Raw genomic sequence first — 23409 nt, forward strand, 5'->3', positions numbered from 1 at the left:
TACTGTCACACAGGGCACTGAAGCTCTTTTCATATATCTCAGTTTTCTCAGATTCATTCTGGATAGCTTTAATTGCTATGTACTTCAATGTCATTGATCTTTTCCTCTGTAGTATTTAATCTGTTATTAATTCCATCCATACTGGGTTTCACTTCATACATATTTTCATCTCTAGAAGTTCCATTTGTTTATTGTTCTATCTTCTATTTTTCTTTATATTATGCTTACGTTTTTTCTTTTCAGGCTTCCCTGGTGGCTCAGACAGTAAAGCGTCTGCCTACAATGCAGGAGACCCAGGTTCGATCCCTGGGTTGGGAAGATCCTTCGGAGAAGGAAATGGCAACCCACTCCAGTATTCTTGCCTGGAAAATCCCACGGATGGAGGAGCGTGGTAGGCTACAGTCCATGGGGTCGCAGAGAGTCAGACATGACTAAGCGACTTCACTTTTTTCTTTTCTTTCCATGAATATAAGAATCATATTTATAATAACTATTTTAAAATCTTTGTTAATTCCATCATTCCTAGGTCTGGTTCTATTGACTAATTCCTGCCCCCACCCACAACCCTGCAGCTTCTTCATATGCCTAGTAATTTTTGACTGGAAATTAGACATTGTGACTTTTACATTGCTGAATGCTAGATTTTGTTGTATAGTTACTGCATATTAGCTTGATCCTCTAGAGTCTTTTAAGACAAATCTAGAGAATCCTTTATTCTAGAGCAAATTTGGCCCCCCTTCCAAGATATGCTTCTTCTGGGAGTCTCTACTGAATGTTCACGTAGTCAGTGATGCCTTTCCTCTCTAGCTGGAGAGAAGTCAAATGATTTCTGGCCACGAGTGAGCACTAAGAGTTATTCATTTTACAGCTTCTGCTGCTGCTGCTGCTAAGTCGCTTCAGTCGTGTCCGACTCTGTGTGACCCCATAGACGGCAGCCCACCAGGCTCCTCAATCCCTGGGATTCTCCAGGCAAGAATACTGGAGTGGGTTGCCATTTCCTTCTCCAATGCATGCATGCGTGGTAAGCCACTTCAGTCGTGTCCAACTCTGTGCGACCCCACAGACAGCAGTCCACCAGGCTCCTCTGTCCACAGGATTCTCTAACCAAGAATACTGGAGTGGATTGCCATTTCCTTCTCCTTTAGAGCTTCTGGTAATTACTATCTCCTGGGAAGTTGCTATACATGACTTTGTGGCTTAGAATTTAACCAAAGCCTCAGGCTGTGAACTGAAGCAACGTAAGGTTAATTTCATTTGCTTCTCTTTCCTCAGATCAAAGTCCTGTCTTGCCTATTGTCCAGTGTTAAAAACAGTATTTTCATGTGTTTTTATCTGGTGTTCTAGCTGTTGACAGCAGGATAGCAATTCCCACAGCAGTTAATGCTTTGTGGATATATGATTTGAATTTTTACATAAAAACTAAAAAGGAGAGTCATAAATCTCCATTTATTCTTTCCAAAAGGACAGTCTGAGTTTTCTAAGGAAAATGAGGCCAAAATAGTAATATAAAGTTAATACATAGTATGTACCATCTAAAGTTTTCAATATCTAAAATAACTTGAAATTTTTGTCATTTTCGTTCTCGTTTTTAAAAGAATCCTTAGCTATCCATTGCTTCCTTAAAGTCAGAGCCAGTAACATAAATATCCTTATTAGTTCTACAAGCAGTAATGATGATGGGGGTCATAAAATTAGATGATTAACTTGTTTACCTGGTGTTCTCCCTTACCACCATCCAGTCTTCTTTCTACATGTGAAAATATTCAACCACAGATTTCAAGAAGTAGTCAGAGTTGAATTAAAATAAAAGATAGGAATCTGTGAATCTTAAACACATAAACTATGGAAGATTTCACTAAATATATCAGTTTCATGGGTAAGTGCTTAGGGATTACTGTTTCAAAATAACTGAGACAAAGTAAACAGACAAAATTAAGGTTTTTATCACTCAGTTTAACTTTTTTCTTTAAGATTATGAAGTTGTTAAAAGGAGTTAAATATGAAAGCTGTGAAAAACTTGGCATAGATAGAACATTTCAGAACTAACAAATCTTTAATATAATACCGCTCTTGAAATAAATCCCCACGTCTCCTTCTTTCCCACATACTCGATTGGAATGCAAATATTAGATTTCTTGTTTTGCAACCAAAGAATAACAATTACCAAAGTTCCTCAAGTTTAATAATATACAAAATGGCTGTTGGTTGTAGTGAAGTCACAATGGGAATTTACAAGCTAATGACAGCTGTCAGCTACTATTCTCTAGAGTTAAATATTCTTTTCAAATGCAAATTGAATCAAGTAGCTTTTTGGTTGGTTAAAAAAATCTTTTGCTCTGATTTCCATTTCAATAAATAAGAAATAATCTAAAGTATGTTCTGGAGCAGTGTACTTCAAAGAAACCTAGAAATTATGGGGCATCCAATATAAATACTGAGAGACAGAATATGACAACTGAAGTAGGAATAAATATTAAAAGGCAAGGAATTTTCCAGAGTAAAAAGAGAACTGCGAGAACAATAGACATCGGGTTAAAGAAGTAATATACTAAATAAATTTTTAAAAAATGCTTGGGAGAATTATAGAAAAAGTCCTATAGTAAAAATGCTTGTTATTTAACCAATTGTTAAAATTCATAGGAGGAAAATTTATCAGTGTTAAAAATAATTAGCAAAATCTCCTCTAAAATATATAATTTTATGAACACTGTGACTGAACACAAATTTGTGTGCCTGATGCACAGTGAGGTCAAACAAACTGAAATGTCAAAGTCTGGTACAGAGAAAGGTTTATTGCAGGGCCAATCAATGAAAATAGGTGGCTCAAAAATCCCAAACTCCCCAATGGTTTAGGGGGAGAAGTTTTTTTTTTTTAATACTATTAATTAATTTATTTTTTACTTGAAGGATAATTGCTTTACAGAATTTTGTTGTTTTCTGTCAAACTTCAACATGAATCAGCCATAGGTGTACATATGTCCCCTCCCTCTTGAATCCTCCTCCCATCTCCCTCCCCATCCTACCCCTCTAGGTTGATACAGAGCCCGTGTTTGAGTCCCCTGAGACACACAGCAAATTCTCATTGGCTATCTATTTTACATATGGTAATATAAGTTTCCATGTTACTCTCTCCATACATCTCACCCTCTCCCCCCCTCTCCCCATGTCCATAAATCTGTTCTCTATGTCTGTTTCTCCACTGCTGCCCTGCAATTAAATTCTTTGGCACCATCTTTCTAGATTCCATATATATGTGCTAGTATATCTTTCTCTTTCTGACTTACTTCACTTTGTATAATAGGCTCTAGGTTCATCCACCTCATTAGAATTGACTCAAATGCATTCCTTTTTATGGCTGAGTAATATTCCAACTTCTTTATCCATTCATCTGTCGATGGACAGCTAGGTTGCTTCCATGTTGTAGCTATTGTAAACAGTGCTGCAATGAACATTGGGGTACATGTGTCTTCAATTTGATTTACTCAGGGTATATGCCTGGAGAAGGCAATGGCAACCCACTCCAGTACTCTTGCCTGGAAAATCCCATGGACGGAGGAGCCTGGTAGGCTGCAGTCCATGGGGTCACAACGAGTCGGACACAACTGAGCGACTTCACTTTCACTTTTCTCTTTCATGCACTGGAGAAGGAAATGGCAACCCACTCCAGTGTTCTTGCCTGGAGAATCCCAGGGACGGGGGAACCTGGTGGGCTGCTGTCTCTGGGGTCGCACAGAGTCGGACACGACTGAAGTGACAGCAGCAGCAGCAGCAGGGTATATGCCTAGGAGCGGGATTACTGGGTCATATGGTGGTTTTATTCCTAGTTTTTTTAAGGAATCTGGGGGAGAAGTTTTTATAGGCAAAGTCTGGGGTGAGGGCTGCAGGGTTTGTGACTTTCTTCTGATTGGTTGGTGGTAAGGTAACTGGGTGGTGCCCCAGGAATCATGTGCTCAGTCTGAAGTTACCATTTTTCACGTGGGTCGGGGGCCTCAGTTCCTGCAGAAGAGCTCAAAAATATTATATGGATATACATTTAATTCATATTATATGTATATACTGCCCCAAGGCTCCGCTATTGTTTCTGGATTGCTCCTCCCTTGTTTCTGCATTCTCTCTGCTCTCTGATTAGCAACTGTTTGAATTAGCCCTTTGGAACATAGAAGGCTGAATGAAGCCTATTTTCTATAAACAAGAAATTGGGACCCAGAAAGGATTTGTACACAGGAGACCCACAGGGTCTTGCTTGGTTTCAACAAAACTGTATACCTCTAAAAGATTTATTATGAAAAAGGAAAAGGTATAATAAGGAAGCACATTTAGGGTGTTCTCTGCAGAGATACTTAGAACTGAACTTTATATGATAGATGATTCCAGTAGCTTATGACCTTGCCATCATCTGTTTCTTTTCTTTCTCTTTTTCTCTACTATTCTGCATTAGCAATATGAAATACAATAATAGAATTTTAGTGTTGGAAGGGTTAAAGAAATTATACAGACTATAAGGGCTGTTCTATGCTGCTGTTGCTTAGTCATGAAGTCGTGTCCAACTTTTTTGCAACCCCATTTCCTTTACCATGGGAAATGGTGCCATTTCCTTCACCAGGGGATCTTCCTGACCCAGGGTTCAAACTCGTGTCTCCTGCCTTGGTAGGTGGATTCTTTACCACTGAGCTAGCTGGAAAGCCTGCCCTTCTTCTATAGCTAAGAACAATAAAGTACAGCAAGGTTAGATGATATTCCTAAGGTCCATCCATGTTGTCCCAAACGGCAAGATGTCATTCTTTCTTATGGAATATGCTATTGTACATATATACCATCTCTTTATCCATTCATCTATCTGTGGACACGTAGGTTACTCTGATATCTTGGCTACTGTAAATAATGCTACAATTAACATAAGGATACATGTATCTTCTCAAATTAGTGTTTTTATTTTCTTCAAAAAAAAAAAGTCTGGAAGTAGGATTGCTTAATCATATTATAGTAGTTCTATTTTTAATTTTTTTGAGGAACCTCCATAATGGTTTCCATAGTTGCTATACCAATTTACATTCCAATCTTTTCTTCACATTCTCAACACTGTTATTTCCTGTCTTTTTGGTAATAGCCATTCTGACAGGTGTAAGTGATATCTCACTGTAGTGTGATTTGCATTTTCCTGATGATCAGTGATATTGAGTATCTTTTCATGTGTCCGTTGGCTATCTGTATGTCTTCTTTGGGGAAACATTTATTTAGGCCTTTTGCCCAATTTTTAATCAGGTTGTTTGTTTCTTTGATGTTGAGTTGTATGAGTTCTTTATATAATTTGGATATTAACTTCTTATCTTCCAAATATCTTCTCCTACTCAATAGGGTGCCTTTTCATTTTGTTGATAGTTTCCTTTGTTGTACAAAAGCTTTTTACTTTGAAGTGGTCCCATTGTTTATTTTGCTTTTGTTTACCTTCTCTGAGGATACATACCAAAAAATATTGGTAAGACCTATGTCAAAAGTGTACTGCCAATGTTTTCTTTTGGTTATTTGGGGTCTTTTATGTTTCCATATGAAGTTTAGAATTATTTGTTCTAGTTCTGTAAAAAAAACCAACAACTGCCACTGGTATTTTGATAGGGATTGCACTGAATTTGTAGATTACCTTGGGGAGTATGATCACTTTAACAAGATTAATTCTTCCAACCCATGAGCATGGTATATCTTTCCATCTGTTCATATCATCTTGAATTTATCAAAGTCTTATAGTTTTCTAAGTATTTACCTCCTTGGTTAGATTTATTTTTAGGTACTTTATTATTTTTGATGAAATTATAAATGAGATTATTTTCTTAATTTCCCTTCTTGATAGTTCATTGTTAGTTTATAGAAACACAATAGTGTCTGCTTTTTTTTTTTTTTGGCTGCACCATGTGATTTCTGGAATCTTAGTTCCCCACCAGGAATCAAACCCACCCCACCCCCCTCAACCCCCCCACTGCAGTGGAAGTGCAGGGTCCTGACCATTGGACTGCTAGGGAATTCCTGCAACAGATTTCTAGATATTAATTTTATACCCTGAAACTTTACTGAATTCATTTATTAGTTCTTTTTTAAAAATTATTTATTTTTGGCTGTGCTGTACGCAGGTTTTCTCTAGTTGTGTCCAGTGAGGGCTACTCCTCTTGTGGTGCACGGGCTTCTCATTGTGGTGGCTTCTCTTGCTGTGGGGCACAGGCTCTAGACTGTGAGGGCTTCAGAAGTTGCACTTCCTGAGCTCTAGAGAGCTGGCAGCACAGGGGTTGCAGCACAGGGGTTTAGTTGCCCCGTGGCATGTAGAATCTTCCCAGACCAGGGATCAAAGCTGTGTCCCCTGCACTGGCAGGTGGACTCTCAACCACTGGAACACCTGGGAAGTCTAGAATTATAAATTTAGTAGTTTGATATATCCAGCTGTTGGGTCTTTCCAAGTGGCAATATAAATTAACTCAGTGAAATCAACTATATATTTCACTGTGAACCTAAGGTGAATTAGTGTTTGTACAACTGAACCCCTCTCTGTAGAACTATGTAAAAAACAGTTATGTGAAGTTACTCAGTTCAGTTCAGTTCAGTCGCTCAGTTGTGTCTGACTCTTTGCGACCCCATGAATCGCAGCACGCCAGGCCTCCCTGTCCATCACCAACTCCCGGAGTCTACCCAAACCCATGTCCATCGAGTCGGTGATGCCATCCAGCCATCTCATCCTCTGTCATCCCCTTTTCCTCCTGCCCCAACCCTACCCAGCATTAGGGTCTTTTCCAGTGAGTCAACTCTTCACATGAGGTGGCCAAAGTATTGGAGTTTCAGCTTCAACATCAGTCCTTCCAATGAATACCCAGGATTGATCTCCTTTAGGATGGATTGATTGTATCTCCTTGCAGTCCAAGGGACTCTCAAGAGTCTTCTCCAACACCACAGTTTAAAAGCATCAATTCTGCAGTGCTCAGCTTTCTTCACCGTCCAACTCTCACATCCATACATGACCACTGGAAAAACCATAGCCTTGACTAGACAGACTTTTGTTGGCAAATTAATGTCTCTGCTTTTAAATATGCTATCTAGGTTGGTCATAACCTTCCTTCCAAGGAGTAAGCGCCTTTTAATTTCATGGCTGCAATCACCATCAGCAGTGATTCTGGAGCCCAGAAAAATAAAGTCTGACACTGTTTCCACTGTTTCCCCATCTATTTCCCAAGAAGTAACAGGACCAGATGCCATGATCTTAGTTTTCTGAATGTTGAGCTTTAAGCCAACTTTTTCACTCTCCTCTTTCACTTTCATCAAGAGGCTCTTTAGTTCTTCTTCACTTTCTGCCATAAGGGTGGTGTCATCTGCATATCTGAGGTTATTGATATTTCTCCTGGCAATCTTGATTCCAGCTTGTGCTTCTTCCAGCCCAGCATTTCTCATGATGTACTCTGCATATAAGTTAAATAAGCAGGGTGACAATATATAGCCTTGACGTACTCCGTTTCCTATTTGGAACCAGTCTGTTGTTCCACGTCCAGTTCGAACTGTTGCTTCCTGACCTGCATACAGGTTTCTCAAGAGACAGGTCAGATGGTCTGGTATTCCCATCTCTTTCAGAATTTTCCACAGTTTATTGTGATCCACACAGTCAAAGGCTTTGGCATAGTCAATAAAGCAGAAATAGATGTTTTTCTGGAACTCTCTTGCTTTTTCGATGATCCATCGGATGTTGGCAATTTGATCTCTGGTTCCTCTGCCTTTTCTTAAACCAGCTTGAACAGCTGTAAGTTCACAGTTCACGTTTTGCTGAAGCCTGGCTTGGAGAATTTTGAGCATTACTTTACTAGCTTTAAATGTGAAGTTACTACTAGGCTTAAATGATAAAATTTGTGAAAACAGAATTATAAACCTTTTTTTAAATATATGGTATTATTGGTTTGGGGCTTCCCTAGTGGCTCACAAGGTAAAGAATCTGCCTGCAATGTGGGATACCCACATTTGAACCCTGGATCAGGAAAATCCCCTGGAGAAGGAAATGGCAACCCTCTCCAGTATTCTTGCCTGGAAAATCCCATGGAGAGAGAAGCCTGATGGGCTACAGTCCATGGGGTCACCAAGAGTCAGACATGGCTGAGCACCTGATACACATTATTGGTCTTATGTTAAATATGTCAACTACAAATTGGCATTTGCCAAGAGGCCTGGCATGCTGCAGTCCATGGGGATGCAAAAGAGTCAGACATGACTTAGCAATGATTGAAGAACAATAACAATGACAACAAAGGGCGTGATAGTGGTGAACAACAACAAGGGCTTTTGCCATCTGTCTCTGCTGAGATTGAAGCCTATGAGGCTGCAGCTGTTGACCTTCAACACCCACTGAGGGAGTTCAGGGTGGAGCGAGGCTCTCTGTGCGCCATAGAATCTGGTGGAACAGGGCTTTAGACAGTTAGATATTTTCAGGAACTGATTTCATCATCCTAATCCTTGCATCTCTTCGTATCTAGAAAAGCATTATATCATTAAATGACGATATCTGCTCCTCATGACTAGTAGAAATCTTTCGTAAAGTAAGCGCTGATTGCAATTAACTCCCTCTTCACCAGAATCTTATATATTGACCTTTCCCCACTACCTCTTTGGAACAGTTTCTCAGAGCTATCTGAGGTGCTGTCTCCCAGGCTGCAGTCCTCATTTTGATTAATTTGCAACTCTCAAGTTGTGCATCTTTTTTTATCTACAAATAGTAGAACAACCTATATAACTTTTGTTGAATCTGGTTCTTTTAAAATCTGTTTATGAAGATAATTAATCTCTCATAAATGTCAAAAGCATTTGGGCTAAATAAAAGGTCAACCACATCCTTCATCTATTCATTCTGAGAATTAAATATTTTATATTGTTTTGTAAAAATAAAATCCTGTCCTAATGTAGTACCCTAACATTTTTTTCTTTTTTAAGAATAATTCTTTTCATGGTGCTGCTTTGAAAGTAACTTCATTAATCCTTGACTTTTGGCCCACTTTAATTTCTAGATGGTGTAAAGTGGAATACAATCCTAACATACAGAGAGTAAAGTGCAGTAGAAGAATGGTAGATGTTGGAATCTCAGATTTGAAAACAGTTCCTGAAAATATCAAATTCTACCACAGGAGACACCTTCAATGTATGGGCACATTACTGAATATACCCTTAGCTCATTCACCTTACCTTTAATACAGAGATTCTAATAACTCACAAGGAGGCTGACAAGATTCAATGAGGATATAGAAAAATGCTTTCTTTGGTAGTTTTTCTTGCTTTTTCTAAAATCTACAGTCTTAAAAGCTAAAGTCTAAAGTCATACAAATTTCCATGAGAAAATTTCCAGTCAAGCCTTTAAACCCCAAGAGAACAAAAATGACTTGTTCCACCGAGGGCAACAAGGAGAAAAAGAGCATAAATTAAATAAACCAATTCCTGTTCCTAGGTATTTCTGGATAACAGACCTCCTTGACAACCTGAAGAAGGTATGGATTCCCCCCTTAGAGCTATTTCCTAAAAAAATTCAAACAATGTATACATAAAAATTTTAGATACAACACATTTGTTGCATTGAAAAATTATTTCCTTCATATTAACTGTTATGGACTGAATTGTGATCTCCCAAAATTTGTATTTTTGAAACTCGAATTCCCCATGGGCCTATCTGGAGATAGGGTCATTCAGAGGTAATTAAGGTTAAAGGAAAAGATAAAGGTAATCTGATAATCTGTTGTGCTAATCTGATAGCACAACAGCTATAGGTGAAGAGTAAGAGCTTTCCCCACACCTTCACCAGGTGGAAACACAGTGAGAAGGTAGCCATCTGCCAGCTAGGAACAGAGTTCTGATCAGAACTTACCCATGCTGACACCCTGATTGGGGAATTCTAGCCTCCAAAACTATGAGAAAATAAATTTTTGTTGTTTAAGTTACTCAGTCTATAGTATTTTGTTATGACACACTACTAGTGAGCGGACTAGTACACTGCCATATTTTTAAAATAAATGTTAACAAAAATTGAAGCATTTTTCCTCATTTTAAACAAGTAACAGTCATTTTCTGTTTTTTTTTTAGAAATAAAAATTTACAAGTTAAAACAGAAAATAAACTTTAATTCTATTTAAAAGGACATTTCAATTATAAGACTGGTATTGTCTGGCTTGAATAAAAAGTCAATAATGGCATGGTTTTGGAACATGCTAACTTGAATATCTAAAAAGGTTGTGCCTTTCTGTTTTGATGAAAAGAAGCTGTAAAAACTCAAGAGACTCTGGGAAAGGTATGTGGTAACACAGCTCTCATGGTTCACTTCATCAGATGATGCTTGGCTAAGCATGTGTAAGGAACCTAAGATTTCTTCTAAGACTCTTAGAATTGAATTTATATCACTCTCTGTTTTGATGCAGTATCAACAGTGAAACGACTGGAAATCCAAGTTCCGATTTTAAGGTTCCTGAGTGGAGGTAATCTTCAAGGGCTGTAAGTTTTTTCTAATTCTCACAGAGAAACTGACAAACCTTTCCGTTAATGACTAGCCTAGAGAGAAACTTTCTCCAGCAGCTGAAAAATTCACAAGGTTGTCTACTTCTATCTATTTCAGAGCTACAGCTTGGTTAAAAGGGTTCATGAATTTTCTACCAAGTACAAAATAATGACTGTAAGGTCTTGAACTGGAAGATTATGCTCATTCATAAAGGCCCAAGTATCCCCCAAGTTAATCAAGACACAACTAAAAACACTCCCTTGTAATAAACTTTCTCTTCTCTTAAAAAGCAAAACTCCTGTCTGAAGTTTAATCTAGCAAAGGAGAATTTATATTCTTATTCTTTTTCTCACAAAATCTTGTTCTCATAATACTGACTAATTCTGTGGTAGCAGGCAAGGCCTCTTTTAGGATAGTGGCAGTCTTCAATGCCAATGAAAAAACCCAATGCATTATTGCAACAGATAGAGCTCCTTTCTTCTCTGAGGTCACAAAAGCATGCATGTTGCTAAGTTTGGAAGATGGGCCATCTGTTCACAGAGTACCAATATCTTTCTTAGAGGAAAAAAAAAAAAAATCCTGGTAGTTATTTTGGAAAAGAAATTTAACACTATTTCAAAGATGGTGATAGCCATTAACATTAACCGCTTTTCTAATTTCCATAAGAGATCACGTATAAGGGATTTTTCTTTGTATCAACATGTATATTAACAGACAAAAATTAGAAACTAACTCCTTAAAACAATATCAGTAGTTTCACCAAGTCACACTCTGGAAGGAAATGGCATAGTCTCTGATTTCCTCAAAACTTACTTCAAAATATTGAAATAAAAGATAGCAATCCCAGAATGGATGACATCACCTGAAATGTGATATAAATTTACTTCCACTCCACACTAACCCAGTTTAAATACTGTCAGCACAGAAAGTTTAAACATCTTTCCAAGTTCACATGGTTGTTTTTCTTAGCAATGTGAAAGTCAATTTTATAAAAGCCTTCAAAAAGACTTTTGTGATGCAACAAGTTCAACCATATTTGGTACTTCAAACTGAAATTCCTACTTACCAAAAAAAAGTTCAAACTGTAGGGTATATTTTTAAAATGGCAAAATAAGGTGTTTCAGCTTTCCCAACCTCACATCTAGGTTGGTGAGAAATGTGCCCACATTAAAACATTGAAGTTTTCTGTTTCTACCATTTTTTGTGATTTTATTACTTGTGTTTCCTTTTTGTTGTTAGGTTTTTAAAAGCTAGAAGGAAAGACAGTGGTGGGGAATGTTCATGAACAGATGGCTGGGTAAAGGAGATGTGGTGTATACACACACACATAAATAATGGAATATTACTCAGCCATCAAGTTTAAACAATGACATTTGTAGTAACATGGATGGAGCTAGAGATTACAGTACTACATGAAGTAAGTCAGACAAAGACAAATATTGTATGATATTATTTATATGTGGAGTCTAAGAAATGCAAATGAACTTATTTACACCATAGAAATGAACTCACAGACACAGAAAACATACTTTCACCCAAGGGGAAAGAGGGGGAAGGATAAATTGGGAATTTGCAAGTAAGAGATACAAACCACCATATATAAAATACATAAGAAACCAAGGACCTATTGAATAGCACAGGGAATTATATTCAATATCTATAATAACATACAAAAGGAAAAATCTGAAAATAATATATATATATATGTATGTATAACTGAATCACTTTGCTGTACACATAGAACAGTGTAAATCAACTATACTTCAATAAAGAAATTACTCATACACTTACCATATGACCCAGACATCCCACTCCTAATATCTGCTCAAGACATATAAAAACATATATCCATACGAAGACTTATAAGCAAATGTTGATAGCAGTATTACTTTTAATACTCCAAAATGGAAAACAATCTAAATGTTTTTCATTTGGTGAATGAAAAAACAAAATGTGTATTTTGTTTATTTCCACGTATTAGAATTCTACTCAGCAATAAAAACAAAGAACTTCAAACCATGCTACAATATGGATAAACCTCAAAAGCACTAGGATATGGAAAAGAGGCTAGATGCAAAAGACTACATATTGAATGAGTCCATTTATATCACATTTAAAAAAAAGGTTTAACTACAGAGAGACAAAGCAGATTAGTGTTTGCCTAAGGCTTAGGGTAGGAGCAGGGACTGGCTGCAAAACAGGAACAAGAGAACTTCTAGGGGTAAGGAAATAGTCTAAAGCTGGATTGTTATTATCTTTGCATGATGATAGAAGTGAATTTTATGGTACATAAAATACACATAAATAAAGCTTTTTAAGAAGTAACGACAAAAAACAAAAAAAATGGGGCATATTATCTAGTTACTTAGGTTAAGAACTACATATATTATCTATATTTGGGTTAAACAGATGATTGTTTATTATTAAACAGGAATTTTGATAACTGTTCATGACTAAAATTAATTGTCCTCAAACAATTTTTGTAAGGAAATTTTACATTTTTTGTTAACTACAAAACAACATTTCTTTCTATCACAGCTCTCAATACAAGGCTAATTAAGTAGCATTACATTTCTGGATAGAGAAATGAAGGCAGCTAGGGAGATTATTTTTCTTGCTCTTACTCTAACTTACCTACAGTGAAGACATGTCCCGGCTTACTGCATTTAAAATTGTCAGGACAACTCTGGTTGTCCTCCATGTGTTCTCAAAAGTGTCCTGGGTTGGGTGATAAATTATATAGTCAACCTGTCTATAGCAGAATTGTTCCTATCCTTAATCTTTAATTTTCATTACTATGAAGGGTAATCCCTGAAAGTTTTGAAAGCCTTTAAATAGGCTATATATCAGCAGTGGCCACAGGACTGGAAATGGTCAGTTTTCATTCCAATCCCAAAGAAAGGCAATGCCAAAGAATGCTCAAACTACCACACACTTGCACTCATGTCACATGCTAGTAAAGTAATGCTCAAAATTCTCCAAGCCAGGCTTCAGCAATACATGAACCGTGAACTTCCAGATGTTCAAGCTGGATTTAGAAAGAGCAGAGGAACCAGAGATCAAATTGCCAATATCCGCTGGATCATCGAAAAAGCAAGAGAGTTCCAAAAGAACATCTATTTCTGCTTTATTGACTATGCCAAAGCTTTTGACTGTGTGGATCACAATAAACTGTGGAAAATTCTGAAAGAGATGGGAATACCAGACCACCTGACCTGTCTCTTGAGAAACCTGTATGCAGGTCTGGAAGCAACAGTTAGAACTGGACATGGAACAACAGACTGGTTCCAAGTAGGAAAAGGAGTATGTCAAGGCTGTATATTGTCACCCTGCTTATTTAACTTATATGCAGAGTACATCATGAGAAACGCTGGGCTGGAAGAAGCACAAGCTGGAATCAAGATTGCTGGGAGAAATATCAATAACCTCAGATATGCAGATGACACCACCCTTATGGCAGAAAGTGAAGAGGAACTAAAAAGCCTCTTGATGAAAGTGAAAGAGGAGAGTGAAAAAGTTGGCTTAAAGCTCAACATTCAGAAAACTAAGATCATGGCATCTGGTCCCATCACTTCATGACAAATAGATGGGGAAACAGTGAAACAGTGACAGACTTTTTTTGGGGCTCCAAAATCACTGCTGATGGTGATTGCAGCCATGAAATTAAAAGACGCTTACTCCTTGGAAGGGAAGTTATGACCAACCTAGATAGCATATTAAAAAGCAGAGACATTACTTTGCCAACAAAAGTCCGTCTAGTCAAGGCTATGGTTTTTTCCAGTAGTCATGTATGGATGTGAGAGTTGGACTATAAAGAAAGCTGAGCACCGAAGAATTGATGCTTTTGAACTGTGGTGTTGGAGAAGACTCTTGAGAGTCCCTTGGACTGAAAGGAGATCCAACCAGTCCATCCGAAAGGAGATCAGTCCTGGGTGTTCATTGGAAGGACTGATGTTGAAGCTGAAACTCCAATACTTTGGCTACCTCATGCGAAGAGTTGACTCATTGGAAAAGATCCTGATGCTGGGAAGGATTGGGGGCAGGAGGAGAAGGGGACAACGGAGGATGAGATGGCTGGATGGTATCACCGACTCGATGGACATGAGTTTGGGTAAACTCCAGGAGTTGGTGATGGACAGGGAGGCCTGGTGTGCTGCGATTCATGGGGTCGCAAAGAGTCAGACACGACTGAGCGACTGGACTGAACTGAACTGAAATGGGCTATGAACCATATAATCACAAAAATTTCAGATAGTCATTTTACAAAGGAGGATCTGGGGCATAGAAAAATTAAAATGAGAAGCCCTAAATCACATTGTTTTGATTAAGGTTTTTAACACTACCAGACACACCATTCTTTATACAATAAGAGTTTTTGTTGGATAATACATTTTTCTCCTGGAGGTAGTCATTATTTCTATCTCCATTTCACATATAAGGCAGGAGGTTTTAAGAAGGTAATTACTTTGTATAAGATTAAACCATGGCTTAAAAGTGAAAATTGGGATGCAAATCTTGATTACAAAGCTAAATACAACCTCTAAGCATAATTCCTCTCATGAAAGGGACCATGGGCATGGGCACAGGGATGTGCATGTGTGCACAATGTGGCCAAAGCAGTTCTTGAGTTGAGGTTCATGAGACCAGGGATTCCGTGAGTTGGGTTGAGAGAGCCTGTATTGCTAAGAAATTATATGTAACATTTCCTATGTGTATATAAAATTTTCTTCTAGAGAGAGAATGTAGAGCTTTTACCAGATCCTCAAAAGTATTTATGACACAAGGAAAATTGAGAACCTTTTAGATTGGGAGGTTAAACATTTAAGATACTCTATATTTTACAACAGTTATCATAGTCATAACTAGAACATTTTGTCAAACAACAAAATTAATAAGTAATTACTGAGAGGCAGTATATATTTTATATATATATATACACATATATATTATACTGTTTGTGTGTGTGTGCTCAGTCTTGTCTGACTCTGCGACCCCCTGGACTATAGTCCACCAGGTATATAATATAGTATTTTGGATTTTGCACTTTCTTAAAAAAAAGAGGATCAAGCCCTCATTTGATATATTAATAGAACATGACCCAGTAGCCATGACAGTAGTGAAGAATGAATGATGGGAGAGATGTTTACTATTGGTGGCTAAATTCTGCTGAAGTAGCTGTGTGTTAAGCAGAGTTTTCTTATATGCTATACCAGCTTCAGGTAAGATTAATTCAGAAGTACTGAATAAGAAAGGTACATAAATTGAGAGTAGAAAGGACATCAAATTGCATTAAGTCAAATAATTTTCCGCTTCTGTTTCTTGATAAGTAATACAAGTTGATTTTCTTAAGAAGGACAATAGTATTCATAGGAATTTTGGGAGCAACTCTTTTTTTCAAAAGTATGTATCATTTTACCTTTGTAAAAATGTTGCCTTCAACCCCTCATACAACATAGAGTCAACATACTAGCATTTATGTCCTGGGATAACATTCAGCCAGAGATACCAATACAACTTTATTATTGTTAAATTATTGAAAGACATGGAAACTGACCCCACTATTCTTGCCTGGAGAATCTCCATGGATAGAGCAGCCTGGTGGGCTACAGTCCGGGGATTGCAAAGAGTCGGACACGACTGAGCGACCAAGCACAGCACATAGCACATACAGATTGGTACAGAGGATAATAGTAACTGTATTACATGATAGAATTAATAATAAAAATTTCAATATAAAATCATTAGTTCAAATTATTTGCCACTGAATATCATAATAAAACTGGTACAAGAGTCCTGTTGGAATGTGACTTAGTTGCCACTGAATATGTATAACTTAATGAATATATATTTATTGATACTGACACCAAATATTCAACAATTTTAGACAATATTATAAAAACAAGAAGTTTTTAAGTGAAATGGTTCAGCAAAAGCTGACAGGATTCATCACTATGAACAATATGTTTATACTGGAGAAATTCTCTTTATTGAAACTCTCCAATTGTTTTGATTCTGGCCTATTTTTTCTTCAAGAAAAATAAATTTGTATGTCAACCTGAGAATGGGAAACAGTGAGAAAGAAAAAAAAAGCACCGGACATTAAAAACATGGATTTGCCATAACTCACCATCAGAGGGCACAACAGTACTGCAATAAACAACTCCCAAATTAGGCCAAGAAGAGAGCCTCTGGTGTACCTAGAAAATACAAAAAGACACATCCATTGTCAGGGCACATAACAAATGTTACATGCATATGTGTATGAATATAACAAATAACAGCTTTTAAATCATTTAAATAATATGTATTCTTTAGTGGAAAAGTTTAAAAATCCAGATAAAGGAAAAGTCTCTCAAACTCTTTTCATCCTAAGATGTTAGTGATGCACATTTTGGTTTATTTCAAGACTTCATACAAACACATTTACACACACGCACCCCATACAAACTTTTTTCATCTAGTTTTTAAACACTTAATACTAGTTTCAAGCGCTTTCAAGTCTAAACAAAACTTTGTTTCTTGTTCCTCTTACTAGTTTTTAGACCTGCGTTTCCTTTATGTCTTTTACTAGGTATAAGACAGTTATTAAATAGTTATATCACTACTCTACTGTTACTGGGTAGACATCTAGTCTTTCTGTTTACTCTCCTTTTTTCGTTTTAATTTGGTCAGGCAACTTCACTCCTGGAGTCTTTAATCGTTATCATCTTCTGAATATTAGAAGGAACTCACACTAATATCCACCTTTACTACTTCCTCAAAGAGTAGTGTCATTGTGGATTTAGGTTTAGAATTTAGGCGCTCACAATTAAACTAAGTTTCAGAAACATTATTGAATAAGTTTTCAACTTGCTAAATACTTAATTTATTCTCTTGTACCTTTTAATTTCCTAGCCTCAAAAAGTATTAAAGGAGGAAGAAAAGAACACATTAACAGACTAAAAACCAACATATTAGCCTCAGAGCCAGATATTATATTCCACTCCAAGAATCCAAACAAAAATCATTTAGGACTCTAAGACAATGCATACCTAACAAGACTATGATGTATAACAGATATCTTTCAAGTTAGTAGCATAAATTCCTACCTCTTACCAGCTTAAAAAAGCATGCAGAATGCAAGACTGTTTTCTAAAAATGAAAAAAATCACTTAAGTCACTTGAGATTTCACAGATGATCATTACACATTAATGTTTTGATGCTGTCATTGAGAATCTTTAAGTTAATATACATAACTTTGGTGTAAACTGCCATTTTCAAATTTTTTTTTGTTTCAAAATATTTAGTTAAACTCAATTTTACTCAGAGATCCAAGAAGGCTCTGGTTAAATACAGGTGTGCTGGGAAATCCTACAATCCTAATCCTTTGGTTCAACACTTTTAATGGGGACCAAAGAATCCTTAGTTCCATAAAAATGTTTTGAAAAGAAAGATGAGTCCAAACTCTTATTCTACAAATGAGAAAACTGAGACTCTGAGAGGGTAAGTGACATACAAAGAGCCACATATCAGAATCAGGATTAGAATCCAGACCTCAATACTGATAACCATCTTCTATACAAAATACACAGGGCCTGGATCTCGTCCTCTATAGGTCTCAATTGGCTCACAACTGTAATTTGCATTTTTTTGTATTGAGTGATAATTTATACATATTTTAATCTAAGAGTTAGTTGTATTTGTTTTCCTGTGCACAAAGTATTTACATCTTTTGCCATTTTTTGAATCTCGATCTTGGTCTCTGAATATTATTTTGTAGAAAGTCTTTAAATATTAAGAAAATTACCCCTTGGTCAACCAAAAACCCCTTGGTTATAAAAATTTCCTTGTTTTTATTTTCACTTTGTTAATGGCGTTTTTGTAAGAATCCAATTTTCATGTTTTAAGAGTCAAACTTTTCAACCTTTTCTGTGTGGTTTAAGGGGCCTGTGTCATGTATCTTAGCAGGTTTCCCTACTCTGAGAACACTATAAAATTCTTCCATGGCCTCTAGTTTATTTTCTCAGGTTTAAATCTTTGATTCATTAGGAATTACTTTTAGTCAGTTAAGAAGGAGCAATCCAACTTACCTCTAATGATAACATAGCTATCCCTTATATTTAATAATTCATTTTCCCTCTTATTTTAAATGCTACCTTTATAATTTCCCAAATACCTACATGAATTTGGATCTTTTTCTGTCCAATGATCTGTACGTTCATGCTCTAGTGGTGGTTTAGTCACTAAGTCACGCCCGACTTCTGCAACCCCGTGGACTACAGGCTCCTCTGTCCATACAATTTTCCAGGCGAGAATACTGGAGTGGATGGCCATTTCCTTCTCCAGGGGATCTGTCTGACCCAGGCAGATTCTTTACCGAGTGAGCTACCGTTTTAACATTCTAGCTTTATATTTTTACATCTAGCAGGGTTGGGTATTTTCCCTTATTACTTTTCTTTAAGAATTTTCCTTGCTATTTTTGCTTATTTGTATCTCCATATGTACTTCAGAGTCAGTATTTTTAGTTACACATATATGCACAAAGACATACACACACTCATGACACCAATCAGCTTCAAAAGTAACACTGCATTGGGATTAAGAGTATAGAATTTATAATTAGCCCTGAGTTAAGATTCTGTAACGTACTCTAACTGCAGCCTTTGCAAGTTCATTAGCCTCTTTTTGTGCCTCAGTTCTTCACTGAAAAATGGACAAAGTGTAACACTAGTAGTTACCACATAGAGTTGCCATGAAGACAAAATGATAAATACACATAAAGCATTTAGAAAGAGCCTGGCATAGAGTAAGAGCTCAATAAAATGTTAGGGATTTTTGTTTGTTTGTTAGTTTTAAAGTTGAGATCTTATTAACTCCATGGATTAACAAAAGGAAACTGACATCGATGTGATTTTGAGTCTTTTCACTCAAGAAACTTGTCTTTCTATTTTAGTCTGTTTTTCTCAGAATATCTTAAGGTTTTCTTCATTCAGATTTTTCCTGAGTTTCTTTGTTTTAGGAATGACTCTAGTTTTCTTTGTGATCTAATCTGGCATTTTTTTAAACAAGAAAAGTTTAGCCTATTTATATTTATTAATATAACATATATTTAATCTTTCAGTCATCAAATTTTATGTCATAAAATTTTTGTTTCTTGTCTTTATTGTTGGTCTTTCTTCTTAAAAAGTTTACTAAAAAATTTGTGTTTGCTTTGTTTTAGTTACATGTGTACTTCTATTAATAATATTAATATGGGAAGTTTTTTTGTATTAGTAGTTATTTTAGAGTAAGATCTACCTTTAAGACCCAATATTATCTGATACTTTGTTATCTCTCTGGGCTTCCCTGGTGGTTCAGTGGTAAAGAATCCACCTGCAGAGCAGGAGACTGCCTGCAATGTAGGAGACATGGATTCTATCTCTGGGTTGGGAAGACCCATGGAGAAGGAAATGGCAAACTAAGCGAGTATTCTTGCCTAGGAAATCTCATGGACAAAGGAGCCTGGTGGGTTACAGCCTTGGGTGTCACAAGAGCTACACACAACTTAGTGACTAAACCACCACCATTATCTCTCTGACTTCACTTCCTACCACTCTGCCTCTCAATCATTCTGCGTTAGCCCTTAGGCTCTTTTCTATGCACAATACTTTAACTATACCAATACTTTATACCTATATACTCTATACCAATACTTTAACTGTCATTTTCCCTTTCATTTCTTGATTGGCTGAACTTCATCTTATAGAGGTAGGACTCATGAGAGCTAAAGTCCTTAAATGTTGGCATGTTAAAAAATGTTTGTCTCTGCCTTTATACTGAATGACTATTGTACCAGCTATACTTTGTATGTACCAGCTATACTTTTGTTCTAGGACCTTTGTAATAGCTATTCCTCTACTTAGAATACTGTTTCTCCAGATAACTCCCCCCTCCACATTTTTCTTTTACTGAATTTATTGATTTTTTTTATTGGAGTGTAACTGCTTTACAATGTTGTGTTAGTTTCTGTTGTACAATGAAGTGAATCAGCTATATGTATACATATATCCCCTCTGTCTTGAACCTCCCTCCCACCCCACTATTTCACACCTCCAGGACATCACAAAGTACCAAGCTGAGTTCCCTGTGCTATACAGCAGGTTCCCACTAGCTATCTATTTTACACACGGTAGCGTATATATGTCAATCTTACTCTCTCAATTCATCTTGAATTTGTTGATTTTAAATGACATATTTTGACAGCTTGTTAAAAAACTGGAGTTTCACTACTTTACATCACTTCTGTCCTGCACCCTTCTAGCTTTTGTTAGTTATATCATTACTACATTGTCAAAGTTTTAAATATTCATACTCTGCTCTGCAAAATCTAATCTTCACATTTGTTTTAGTCTTAATTTTATAGATCAGTGGACTCTATGTATACTACCAATACTTTAAATGTTATTTTCCCTTTCATTTCTTGGTTGGCTGAACTTCATCTTATAAAAGCAGGACTCATGAGAGCTAAACTCTCCAAATGTTGGCATGTTAAAAAATGTTTGTCTTTGCCTTTATACTGAATGATTATTTGGACTGGCACAAGATTCCTAAATTAATCCTTCTTTGAGGACTTCATTGGTAAAGTGTGAGTGCTCACTGCTACTTTGGAGAAGTCTGAGGGCAGCCATTATTTTGGAGAATCAAGCTCTTTCAGCTTTGTTGGAGATCTGCAACCATCCCACGGGCATCCTCTCTTGAAGTCTTCTCACACATTCATTTGACCTTCACTAGATTTGCAGTCGTTCTTCATATATTGTGCTTTGGGATTGCAGAGATCTCTCTTGTTGTACTGAAGATGGACGTTATATTTCTGTTTCTTATTCTCCTTCCCCCAAGAGAGGGAGAAACTGCTGCCCTTTATTGGGCCATCATTTATTTAAGTGGTAACTTTTTAATATGAATTTTCAAAATTACACAGAAGTAGAAAACATAGTATGGTGAATTTCTTCCATTCACCCATCACCTGCTTCTGTATTGACCAAAATTTTGTCAAATCTGGTTCATCTATATCCACCCAGTTTTTTCCATAGAGTATCTTAAAGGAAATTCTAAACATCATACTGCTTTACCTGAAAATATTTCAGTATACATCTTCTAGGCCATTTTAAAACAGGAAGGCCTCTATTTTAAAGATTATCAACAATAATAAATGATGTTTTGTGAGGCAGAGAATTAAATAAAAACATGGCTGCTTATCCACCTGCTTTTGTAAATGAAGTTTTACCAGAACACAACCAAACTCACTTATTTACTTACTATCTAGAGCTTATTCACCCACTTTGACAATACAACAGAAGAACTGAGTAGCTGTGCAGTTGCAGGAGAGTTGGGTAGTTGCAACAGAGACCACATGGCCCACAAAGTCCAAAATATTTATCATATGGCCCTTTAAGAAAATGTTTGCTGACCTTTGCTGTAGAAGCCTACCTCCACTGTTTTGAGATAGTTCACTTTCCCAAAGTCCTTCCCAGTCACTTCTATAATGACATTGACAATCACACAATATTACTTCTTGAGTGTTCACACACACACACAGGTCCTTTTGCTTCTTTAAATCTTTTGACAGCCTATGGTCTAATAAGGACACTGGGAACAAAACAGATTTTGTTCTTTGAAATATGGCAACAATAACAACAACAAACAGAAGCAAAACAAAAACAAAAACTAAATAAATAAGAGGAATGTAAGTATTCAAGACCAAAGAGGCATTGGTATTCTAAACTGTATTCCATGACTCTCCTAGATTGAATAGATGTTGCTGTTTAAACTGTATATTCTTAATAAATCACAAGAAAATAGGAAGAGTTTAATAAATACTTGATTTGTGCTGAATGTTTTAAAAATATGTCAAAAAGTTAAAAAAAGAAAAACATTCAGGTAAATGACATATATTATTCACATATTTAAAGTTCATAGGCAGAGAACAAGATTAAGGTTAAGAAAGTAAATATTCAGCATGAGCAGAAATCATCAGAGAAAAAGTAAACCTCTAGGCAATCAATGCCAAATAAACACGGTGATGTGGTGCCAACACGGTCCCTTGAAAAGAAAACACAAGTTTATATCTTTGGTATGAAATAGTCTGTACCTTTGATAAGTATTTTGAGAACCTTTAGGAAAAACAGGGGCTTCTAGTGAAACTAAAGGAAGGTGTAACATCTGCCCTGGTATTATAACCATCACCCTTAAATCCTCACCCCAGGAAAAGAAAAATGCTAGCATTATTAAGTTAGAGTCTGACTACAAAATACTATAACTTTATTTTCCCAAGTCATAAGATTTAAGATAATTTTAAAAATCAAACTTTAGAATTATAAAAAGATATTCCATGACCCTAGAGTAAATTACTAAATTCAAGTCAAAACTAACTTTCAAATCCTTTAGTTCTATCATGAGTTATGCAATTCTCCAACATGTACCATTCATTGTTCAGAAGAGCAAACTCAGCAATATATTCCTGCCAGCCACTTGGGAAGACTGTCAAGTCTAAATATCCTGTCAATAACTGATAAATATTCAGTCAGTTGGACATTAAAGCAGAAGCTGGGAAACAGAAAAAATAAAGAGAGAAAGAGAGAAAAAAAGAAAGAGGAAAAAGGTGCTTCTGTATTAACCCAGTTCCCTTTATTAACAAAAATCTTGGGACCTAATTTTATTAGGAAGCAAATATTTGTTACCTGTGTCAAACTATATAAAAAATACTATATTAGTTATGTCAAAAAGCTTAAGATGGAATAACTATATATACACACTTATCCATGGCTAAAACCAAGTTATAAATAATATGATAATAGTGATATTATCATGAGTTTAGATATGTCAAATGATATTCCCCTTTTACATTTCCCCTGGTAACAGGGACGCTTATGAGAATGGACCCTTTCAATACATACTTCAA

At 36.4% G+C, this 23409-nt stretch overlaps 1 protein-coding gene across 5 annotated transcripts in view; it reads right to left on the reverse strand.

Annotated features, from left to right (window-relative positions):
• The window catches only part of MCU (mitochondrial calcium uniporter), a 281814-nt gene that overhangs the window by 29256 nt on the left and 229149 nt on the right, over positions 1-23409 (reverse strand). For all 5 annotated transcript variants that reach the window (XM_081566539.1, XM_081566530.1, XM_081566514.1 and 2 more), the window contains one exon: positions 16620-16689. Coding sequence is in view for 2 of the 5 variants with exons in the window: in XM_081566514.1 (XP_081422640.1) it covers positions 16620-16689 (70 nt within the window). In the remaining 3 variants the exon portion in view is untranslated. The remainder of the gene's footprint in view (positions 1-16619; positions 16690-23409) is intronic.

Source organism: Giraffa tippelskirchi, chromosome 2, assembly GCF_054371585.1.
Source record: "Giraffa tippelskirchi isolate mGirTip1 chromosome 2, T2T-mGirTip1v1.2.pri, whole genome shotgun sequence".
Lineage (NCBI taxonomy): Eukaryota > Metazoa > Chordata > Mammalia > Artiodactyla > Giraffidae > Giraffa > Giraffa tippelskirchi.